General features: G+C 53.0%; 1 protein-coding gene across 1 annotated transcript; it reads right to left on the reverse strand.

Moving 5' to 3' along the window:
• Positions 1-469: 469 nt before the first annotated feature.
• CDKN1A (cyclin dependent kinase inhibitor 1A) lies at positions 470-7,272 on the reverse strand. The gene is made up of 3 exons (XM_006050408.3): positions 7,008-7,272; positions 2,110-2,556; positions 470-638 (listed from the first exon to the last, which is right to left on the reverse strand). The coding sequence occupies exons 2-3, from the start codon at positions 2,543-2,545 to the stop codon at positions 589-591; spliced, it is 486 nt and encodes a 161-aa protein (XP_006050470.1). The 5' UTR covers positions 2,546-2,556; positions 7,008-7,272; the 3' UTR covers positions 470-588.
• Between the last annotated feature and the right edge of the window lie 3,444 nt (positions 7,273-10,716).

Consider the following 10,716-nt stretch of genomic DNA (forward strand, 5'->3'; position numbering starts at 1 on the left):
CGAGGACGAGGAAAGCAAAGGATGCCGCTGTTGCTGCTAAGTCGCTTCAGTCGTGTCCGACTCTGTGCGACCCCATAGACGGCAGCCCACCAGGCTCTCCCATCCCTGGGATTCTCCAGGCAAGAACACTGGAGTGGGTTGCCATTTCCTTCTCCAATGCATGAAAGTGAAAAGTGAAAGTGAAGTCGCTCAGTCGTGTCCGACTCTTAGCGATCCCATGGACTGCAGCCCACCAGGCTCCTCTGCCCATGGGATTTTCCAGGCAAGAGTACTGGAGTACGGGTTGCCATTGCCTTCTCCGAGCAAAGGATGAAGAGGGTTTAAATAATGGTTCATATAATAAAAATACCTAGCAATCTAATAAGCCTATTTTTTCCTGCTAATTTTTTTCTTTTTTAAATAATTCTAATGCCAGAGGCTGGGGGTGTGGGAAGGGTGGCAGCAAGCAGGGTATGTACAAGAGGAGGCGTTTAAATTAAAACACAAATAATAATTAAGACGCACAAACTGAAGGACCAAGGCAAAAGGTACAGAAGAGGCCCGCAGTGGCCCCCTTGTTCCCACGAGGACGTGCTTCCAGCAGTGGGGTTAGGGCTTCCTCTTGGAGCAGATCAGCCTGCGTTTGGAGTGGTAGAAATCTGGGGAGAGAGAACAGACATCAGCCAGGCCAGGAGGAAGAGGGCCCAGCAGAGCCACCCGCCCAGTGCAAACTGCAGAGGGACCAGGGACCCCTCCCCAGGGCCAGAGAGTCACACTGCCAAGTACAGGGAAGAATTCTGGAAACTTCTAGCCCATCTCCCAGAGGGCTACATACAGACAGAACATCCCCCCACGCTTCACAGAGGTGATCAATAACAGACTTTACATCCATGGGCCTGCTTTAAGCCAAGCTGCCCAAATGCAGTGGCTGCTAATCCTAGGTGGCTGTTTAAATTAACTAACATTAAACTAAAAGAAAAATTTAGCTCCTCATGGCAAGCACTCAGCAGCGATATGTGACCAGCAGTAGTGGGCATCTGTTTCTTTGCAAAGCCTGATCTATCAGAGAGCACTGCTCTGGAGATTCCATTATTTGATCCAGGAAAAGTGTTCTGCATGATGTCTGAGCCATATAAAGGTTAGTTTTATTATTATTATTGTTAGTTTTGACCCAGCTGCAAATGTGCTGCAGGATTCTTGGCTGCACTGCTCTAAGCTTCCATTTCCTCACCTATAAAATGAGGATAACACTGGTATGGTGCTCGGAGGATTAAATGAGATGTTTCCGGAAAGACCTTGGTTGGATCTTTCCTGGTGGTCCAGTGGCTAAGACTCCTTGCTCTCAACAGAGGTGGCCTGGGTTCTATCCCTGCTCAGGGAATTAAGATCCCACAAGCCGTACAGCCAAAATAATAACAGTAATACATTTGTAAAGTTAAAAATAAAAAGACGTTGGCTGAAGGCCTGGCATCGTTAGTGTTCAACTGCCAGCCTCACTTATTCCATTTTCTTCAAGCACCTGCTATGTGTCACACACCATCCAACGTGCTGAGGATTCAGTTATGAACAAGAAAGATACAGATTTCTTTCTTGTGAAGATAGGATCCTATTTAGGGAGATGGACTATATCAAAATATGTAAGTAGCTGTTGATAGTTTAAAAAGTGCCAAAAAGAGAAAAATAGGCTGAGAAGTGCAGGTGAAGGTGTGTACGTATGAAGGGGAAGGCAAGTTAGGTTTGGATAAGGCAGCCAGGAAATTATCATTCATTTACTCTCCACGGCAAATTCAGCATGGGACCTTAGGCAAATCATTCTACCTCTCAGAGTCCTGTTCCTTTGCCTGTAAAAGGATGCCAAGAATGTCCTATGATATTAGATCACTATAAGGACTAAAATAAATCTAGACACTTATCAAAGAGCCTGGCACATAATCAATGTTCCAAATAAATGTCACCTAATTGGTCTTGGTAGTAGACTTGCTGTGTGACCTCAGGCAAGCCACTTCCCCTCTCTGGGCCTGTTTCCCCCCTCTCAGAGCGATGAGTAAGCTGGGCCAGATAGGTCAGCCCTTGCAGTGAGTTCTGGGAGTCCTAATCCCTTGCCGCCGCCTCCTCTGCTCCCGTCCTCACCTGTCATGCTGGTCTGCCGCCGTTTCCGGCCCTGGGAGGGGCCAGGCCCACCGGGGGTTCCCTCGGGCCGCTCAGGGGAGCGAGTCACGAGGGTGCAGGACAGCGACAGGTCCAAGTGGTCCTCCTGAGACGTGCCCTGCAGCAGGGCGGACGAGGGGCTCGGCCGCTTGCCCCCTCCCAGGTCGTCTCGGGGCCCCACGGGCAGGTAGAGCTTGGGCAGGCCGAGGCCCCTCACGCGCTCCCAGGCGAAGTCCCCCTCCAGCGGCGTCTCGGTAACAAAGTCGAAGTTCCACCGCTCTCGGGCCTCCTGCACGCAGCTGGCCATGAGGGCGTCGCAGTCCTGGCGCAGCTGCTCGCTGTCCACTGGACCAAAGAGGCAGCGGCAGGCCTTGCTGCTGCGGGGGATTTGATGCGCGTCCCTGGACAGCTCGGACATGGCACCTGTGGCTGGAACACAAGGAAGACCCGGGGCACGTAAGTGAGATGCTCGGGAAGTCGGATGCTCCCTCTCCGGGCCACGCCACTCTGTAACCTCAGGCGCAGTTTCCTTACTAGAAAGGGAGGTGAGAGGGGCTCTCGGGTTCCTGCCACAGGCTCTCCCAAACTCCACCCACAGAGAGGGTGTGAGGGGCAGAGTCAGTCAGGCTGACACCCCCAGGTCACTGCGGGAGTGGGCAGCTGAAGGGCAAGTTTATGTCAACAAAGGCAAGTTTATTGCAATAGCAGGGATCAGGGTCCTGTTTACCACTGGGTGTTATCAGCTAAAATCAATTTGTTTTTCCCCCTGAGGTGTCCCTCATGGGTGTGAATGCCCCCAGGTATGTGTGAATTGTCAGTCCAGCTGTTTCCTAACTCCAGGCCCGGCCGGCTGGGGAGGTCAATTCCCAAGTAAATGGATGCCTCCTCTCAAATCCCTCAGTCTAGATGCTCATGTGGAGTAATCCTGCTCAGTTAGTTAAAACTACTCTGGATTTTAGGGTTAAAAAGCACCTGGGTTCTAGTCCTCGCTCTGCCACTTCCTACCTCAACTTTCAAAGAGTCGCTTCAAGTCCCCTGGCCTCAGTTTCCTCATCTGTAAAATGGGACTGCATACATGTCTAAAGAGCAGGGCTATAGATGCAGGCTCAAGGAAATGATTGGCGGGCCCCGCCAGGTGAGGCAGTTGAACAGCTGTATCTTGGTGGTTAAAGGTGAGGGCTCTGGAACCAGGCCACTTGGGTTGGAATCCAGGCTCTCCTGGGCGACCTTCGACAAGTGGCTTAACTTCTCTGGGTTCTGTTTTCCTCCTCTATAAGATGGAGATGTCCATGTGTCGCGTTGTCTCTTATGTATGCTGGACGAGGGTGTTTGCTATGACTAGTGCGTTCCCTTGACGAAACTCCGTTAGCCTTTGCCCTGCTTCACTTTGTACTCCAAGGCCAAACTTGCCTGTAACTCCAGGTACCCCCTGACTTCCTACTTTTACATTCCAATCGCCTATGATGAAAGGGACATCTATTTGTGGTGTCAGTTCTAGAAGGAGATAACAATAGCGAATGTCTCAGAGGCCAGATGTGAGGATTCGCTAAGCGGTTGTAGATAACGCCCTCTGAGCAGTACCAAGTACAGAGAAAGTGTTTGGAGAATATTATTTCTCTCTGCCTTTAGTTCTGGCTGACTCCTCCCCATCACTCCACCTGGGCCACCACCTCCTTCAGACAGCAGCTGACAGGTGTTGTGGGCTGAGGGCCTTTCCCAAGGATGTCATCAGGCAGGCAGCCTGCGGGTAAGGAGGAGCTAGGCAGGGCAGGGCAGAGCAATGATTTCTCCCAGGCTGAGCCACATCCTGCCAGGCACATCAGGTGACCCGAAGTCTAGACAACCTGGAAGCCCCTGCCCCATTCTGCCTGCATCCAAGGAACCCGTTTTGCAGGCAAAGAAAATTAAAGGCACCGGTCTACCTGGTTCCTCTCCTCCCACTTTAGGAGAGGGAAAACTGAAGGTGAGCTTGCCCATGAGGGGGTGCTGGCACCTCCCTGCCCGGCTCTGGCTTGACTCCAGGGCTGAGCACCTGCGTGACTTTAACAGGGACTGGGTTTTCCTGGGGACAAGTCCTGATTTGCAGGCTCTGAGGGTGAAAGCCCTGCTGAGTGTCCTCCTGGGGCAGGAAGCCCTGGACCCACACCACATCTACCTGTCCCCACTCCACCTCTCACAGTGAGTGAAGCCCACAACTCCAAGTCTCAACACACAGGGGAGGGGAAGGCACTAGACAACCTCTGACCAAGTTTAAACGGCAAGAGTTTTAAGACTTGCTCTGAACCCACACGGTTAAAAAGATCAATAGTGTCTACTCAAGCTGCCACATAGAGAGGGGCTACATAGCACAGTGGACAAAGCCCACAAATAACCTTTGCTCACTCTCTTCAGGGGTAAGGATTGAGATTTATTTAGGTATTCTATGTGCCAAGGGCTGTTGTAAAAAAGTTTATGGATATTAATTTTTGGAAGAAATGGGTATATCAGCTCTTTTTACGGAAGAGGTAACCAAGGCTCAGAGAAATTAAGTAAGTTTCCCAAGGTTGCACAGCTCACCAGTGGCACAGCCAGGATTTGAACCCAGCCCTGAACACCCTGTGTTCTGCGTTCTGGTGTTGAACCCTACTCCCTCTCTAATTTTGAAGTTTCGTCACCAGAGAGACCCATCAAAACCACTTGAGGAGCTTTTTCAAAATGTAGATTTGACAGGCCCCTTTTTCCCCAGACAGTTAAATTCAAGGGCTTGACAGTTCTCCAGATGGGCATGCTTGGGATGCCAGCCAAGATGGGACACACAGAATGGCTTGAATAGACACTACGGATCTCAGGTCTCCATTGGCAAGAGGAGGAACCCTGCTAGGGTTTTATCATGCCTTGGACTTCAACCATATTTTCATTCCCAAATAATCAGTAAGCACTCAGTAAACACTGCAGATCCAATGGGGGCACTATTTTTAAGAGAGGAGTGGGCAGACTCAGCATCAGTACTAGAGTAGATTACATTGGGAAGCAAAGGCCGGTGAAGCCTCATTCCACGGGAAGGCGGATTAGCTATTAGCGATGTGGCCAGAAGAGGGCGCCGGTCTCCAGGAAATCACGCGCGGAGGGGGAGCTGCGTGGGCAGAGCCTGGGAGGCCGGCAGCGAGCTGTGATGAGTCAGTTTCCTGCAAAGCGCTCCCCGCCCGCCAAAACTTCGCTTCCACTGCCGCTGCACGTCACCCTGGGGTGGGGAGGGGGAGTGGGAGGGGGCTCGGGGGCCGCGAACACGTCACGCTGAGCCAGTCAGGCTTCCGAAACGCCCGCCACTATTGGGAAACAGCGCGCTCTCGCGCCGCCTCTTGTGAAACACACGCGCGCAGGCGCGTACACACACACACACACACAGCACGCACGCACAGGCGCGCCGAGATCTGGTCCCTCCACCTTATCTCCACGCCCAAAGCTAGGGATGAGTCAGATCCCTGAAAAATAAAAATAGACGGGAGCAACGAAAACAAAACCGCTCTTAAGTCCTCCCCGAAACGCAACGTGGAGGAAGGGGAAGGAGGGAGGGAGCTGCCCGGGCGCCCTAAAGCACCAAACCCATTTCTAGGATTCTTGTCCCTACGGGGAGAGCGCAAGTGTCCCCCGAGGGCCCCAGACAAGGCGGACGCACTGCAGTCCGCGCTGGGCAGTGGCGTCCGAAGGGCGAATCGCCCTGCTCTGCTCAGCCCTGTCGTCCTTGGAGAGGGAATTCCGGACTGGGTTGCGGCCGCCTGGAGCGCCCGAAAGCAGGTGACGGAGGCCCGGAGCAGAGACGCACCCCGAAGCCCCATCCCTCACAACACAGGACCTCTCCTTCCCTCCCCCCACCGCCCCCGTCGGGGGCTGGGTGCCCCCACCGCGCCGCAGAGCAGAGCTCGTCTCCCGTCCCCGACTCCGTCCGGCCGACCCAAGGGCAGGCTGGGCCGGGGTTCTCCCGGCAGCGGTGAGAGAGAGGTAGGTCCGGCTTCGGGGCTTCCCTAACTGACAGGCTGGCGCAAGCCCACCCAGCGCCCGGCCGCGGCTTCGGGTCCCAGAGGGCGCGCCTCGGGGCAGGGACCGGACACCCGGTCTTGGACCTCCCGGTGTCCGGTTTCCCTGGGAACACTCTGTGCCAGCCAAATAGGTCACTGTGCTGATGGTGGCGGCGTGGGGGGGACAGAGACCGTGGAGAAGTAGGGAAGGGACTTCTGGCGGAGCCACAGTCTCCCAGCCCTGGCGGAGTTCTGATGTCACCCGACTTGTTCCCCGGGGTCTTCTTGTCACCGTGAGTCACCTCCCAGCTTACTCTTAAGGAACGTGTCCCGACACGTTCCCAGGGGCCCGGGACACAGCCGGAGCTGACCTCAGCAGCACCGGGGACTCCGACCTCGGTTCTGGGCCGGGACGACACCGATCGGATCTGAGAACCGCCCGGGAATGGATCCCAGATGAACCTGTTCGGCTTGGCTTTCCCCGCCCCTCCCAGAGCCCTGCGCAGACCGGGCTTCGTCCCCACGCAGCGAGCGCGCCGAGCCTGGAGCCCCGGGCGCACCCTCGGCGGGTCCACGCCTTCCCTCGCCCCGGCGGAGTTTCCAGGAAAGGGATCGCAGAGGGGAGATCCCTGGTACTTGGGCGCCTTCTCCGCTCCCGGAGCCTCCGACGCATCCCGGGCCCTGTCCCCGCACGCGCACTCGCAGCCCTTGGTGTGCCCCAAACTGAGACCCGCGCGCAGGGCCCCGCGCGCCATTCACCTGTGAACACAGGACACACGCGCCCCCACTGACACACACCCCCGAGGGGCACGGACAAACACGCGAACTCGCTCGGCTCGGGAGCCTCAGCTCGGGATCCTCTCTGGCCCGCCCCGGCTCCCTCACCTCTTCTGGGGGTCTCGGGACGTCTCCGTGAATCTGCGCGCAGCGCCGGGTCTCCCAACCACGGTCTCCAGCCGCTGCTCACACCTCAGCTGGCGCCGCCGGACGCCGGGCGCCGGGCTTATAAAGAGGCTGGAGGCGGGACCGGCCGCTCCGCCCACAGCGGCGCTTCTGCTCCGGCGGGTCCCTGGTGACTCCGCTGCCAACCTCACAGGCTGTAAGGGCGCGCTTCCCTCCTTCCCACTCTCCGCGCCTGGGTTTGTGCACTTGACATATTTCCGCACTGAGTCCCAGTTCTGTTTGTTTTTTTCCCCCAGTGTGGGGGGTGGGGGTGGGGAGGGCGAGTTGGACCTCCCAGCAACGCGACGGCGGCGCTATTGGGACCGGACGGACTAGCCCCCTCTCTGACCCACCACCGACTGACTCTGGGCAAGGATTTACCCCGAGCACCTGAATAAACCACGAGGAGTGACATTAATAAAGAAAAAAAAAATCCTTTTTTTTTTTAAAGAACACTTCACTTTGCAATTCCCAGAAAAGCCCCACTCTACCACCATGGGTCCCTCACTACACCACCTCTCCCCATCACCTGAGGCACCCAGAGACCCCAACAAAGCATTTTTGGAGGCCAGAACGGATTCAATTCCCTTTATTTCACAGAAGAGGGTTCAATTCCCCGTATTTCTCAGAAGAGGAAATCGACTGAAGCCCACAGAACTAAAGGGGTGAGAAGTTATTTGTCAAATGCTCCAGGGAAGGACGGAACTGGGGACACTGATAAGCAAGGGCTAACCTGGTCTCCAGGGGAAATGGGACACTGAGCTAAGCTTCCCAGCCCCTCCTCCTCACCGCCTGTACCTCCCCTTAGCAGAAGAAATTGCCGTGGATTTGCGGGCTGGGAAGGGGAGGATTGGGTGGGTGAGTCATCTCCTGGGTAATCCCCACCACATACACTGCTGGAAAGGGAGGCTCAGAGGCCTGACTCAGGGGATACAGCAAATCAATGGTGATGGTTAGAACACAGACCTTTTGCTTCTCATCCAGAGCTCTCTGCTTATTGCCTTCCCTGTTTTAGCAGCTTTAGAATGCCCAGCACCCGTCATTTCCAGGCAATACACTGAGGTGACACGGATGAAAGCAATTCTCGAAAGGCCAACCAGTGCTTCCAACAGATGCAAAAGCAAGTGAGGTGCCCTGCTGCTCCCCATCCCCACTTGTACCCCACCTTGGCTTCCTTCCTTCATCTGAAACATTTTCGATTTCTGCTTGTAAAAAAATTGCAGAGAACAGAGTGTTAATCTGAACAGAAATCAACTAAAATATAGAATGCAGGCTGGAAGCAGCTACAATTACTGACCTCTAGGGCTGTTCGGCGTCTGGAAATCTCTGCCCAGACATGCCCAGTCTTCTTCCCCCAAAGCAGCTGACCTCAGGGAGGACAGGCCTGCTTCTCCTCTACTGCTGGGACAGGAGCCCGGGGAGGGGTGGGAGGACCCTTTACCAGACCCCCTAGCCTGCCTGATATTGGAATCAGGCCAGAATTGTAGGTGGACTTTGGAAGAACCTCAAACAGGCCAAGACCCCAGGACCAGCCCTCTCGTCTCCCAGCTCCACCCTCCCTACCTCCAACACACCCGTGCCCACACCACCCAAAGGCTGGGTGTCAAATGTCCAGCACAGGATGGGCACATCCTCCTACTGTCTCGAATCCCCTTGGCTTTCAGACATCATAAATAGACTTGACATTGTCTATCTGTTTACTTTGGGGAAAAAAAATTTAATGATGGCTTGTATTGAATTAGTTTTATGGCCCTGAGCTTCACAATGAAATAATTCTTTTTGTTGTTTTTTGGGGAAGTGATTTTTTTTTTTTAATAATTTTTAACTCACCACCACCACAACAGAACTCAACAAATATTTATTAAGCACCTACTGGTGTCTAGTACTGTTCAGCACCTAAAAAAAAAAAGTTTCCAAGCATTCACTTGAATGTGTAGCCAGGTTTGCTCTTAAGAGAGGGCTTCTGCCCTAAAGAGGCAAAGAAGCAGGTTGATAAAAGCCACACTCAAGATCCAAGTCCCAAAATACACACACACACACACACACATACACACACAGAGAGGCATGCAGGTACACAACAGATCCCAGACCAGTCCCAAGGGGTCTGAGGCAAATCACATATTCTGTTCAGGGAAATGCAGACCAAGGTCTCTCCGGGGTCTTTGGGGGTCTCCTCTTGTCTAAAACCCCACTCTTGTCTAAAACCCCACTCTTGTCTAAAAGCAGGCAGTCCCAAGGACAAAACAGCCACCATCTTCTTCTATGCCAGGGCTCAACATGTTAGGACATGTTCCCAAAGGCCTGAATGCTAGTCGGGCCTGCAGCCTGATGCCAGGTCTGCTCCTAAGGAAGCAGGAGGCTTAGGGATGTAAAGAGGTTGAGCCTGAGGAACGAGAGGACCCAAATTAGTCCCATCCAGGAGGGAAGTGATGATGGAAAGGAAAGTTAGAAAAGCCCTAGCCCGAAGAAGGAGGATGTGAGGAAAACTCAATGGTGGCCACAGGAGCTACCCAGGAAGGGAGGGGAAGTGCTAGGAACAATGTCAGTATTTCTCAGAAAAGGCCTGGGGAGTCCCTAACAGGGGCAGAGAGCTTTCAGAGGAATTCACCTCCACACAGGCTCCCAAGAAGTGAGACCCCAGAGAAGAGGCAGAACAGAGACATTATTATATTATTGAGCAGAAGTCCCACTTGCTTTTTTTTTTTGAAGAATAAGATTGGGAGCTCCTCCCACCCCACCTCCTGACCTTCCAGGGGCTTTACCCAGCCAGTACCAAGATCAGGACTGAACATACGGTGAGGCAGAGGAATTTGTGACAGAATTCATGCCACACAAATACTTCCAGCTTCCCTAAGCTAAAGATTTCATCTTATCTAAGTCTGAAATTTCACCATTAGAAATTCATTTATTTGGCATTAAGTTCTGCTCTTCATTAAATAAAATCATATAAGCAAAATGCTTAGCATAGTGCCTGGCACATAGAAATCAGTGGGGATATTGAATGTGCAGGTCCTGCATAGGGTTCTGGGTGGCATAGCACAGTATGAATGAGTTGATCAGATCATTTAGGGACTAGAAGGTGGTGAGGAAATGCTGTGAACACAGGCCACCTAAGGAATGAAGGGCTATCTGTGCCTTTGTATATATTGTTCACTCTTCCCAGAATGAGTGTCCCTGATCAATATACCCCACCTCCACTTCCTTCTCCACCTATTGAACTCCTATTGATCCTTCATGACCCAACCTACATGACCGCCTGGGGTAAGACTTTCTTTCTCTGGCTCCCAAAGTTCCTGGTAAGCAGTCCACTCCACTGTGCTTTGCTGGTTTTTCTGGTTCATGTGCCTACTGCATCCTCTGAGCTGGGAATCCAGAGGGGATGAGCCTATATTTTATTCATCTTTGTACCCTCAAGGCCTAGCAGCCTCAACCACAGCTCAGTGAATATTTATGGAAGAGCTATTTTTGGCCTGCATTCTGAGGTTATGCTTCAGTGCTGCTGCTTCTGAGCCCTCTCTTTTATTTCATTCATCTGTTTACTCATTTATTCATTAAAAATAGTATAATCAATACTCACTGCTCAACCCATGGATTAGAGTATTACAAATAATTGCTATTAATACCTTCCTGTGACTTCCTCTATGCTGACCCC

This window comes from Bubalus bubalis, chromosome 2, assembly GCF_019923935.1.
Source record: "Bubalus bubalis isolate 160015118507 breed Murrah chromosome 2, NDDB_SH_1, whole genome shotgun sequence".
In the NCBI taxonomy this organism is placed as follows: Eukaryota; Metazoa; Chordata; class Mammalia; order Artiodactyla; family Bovidae; genus Bubalus; species Bubalus bubalis.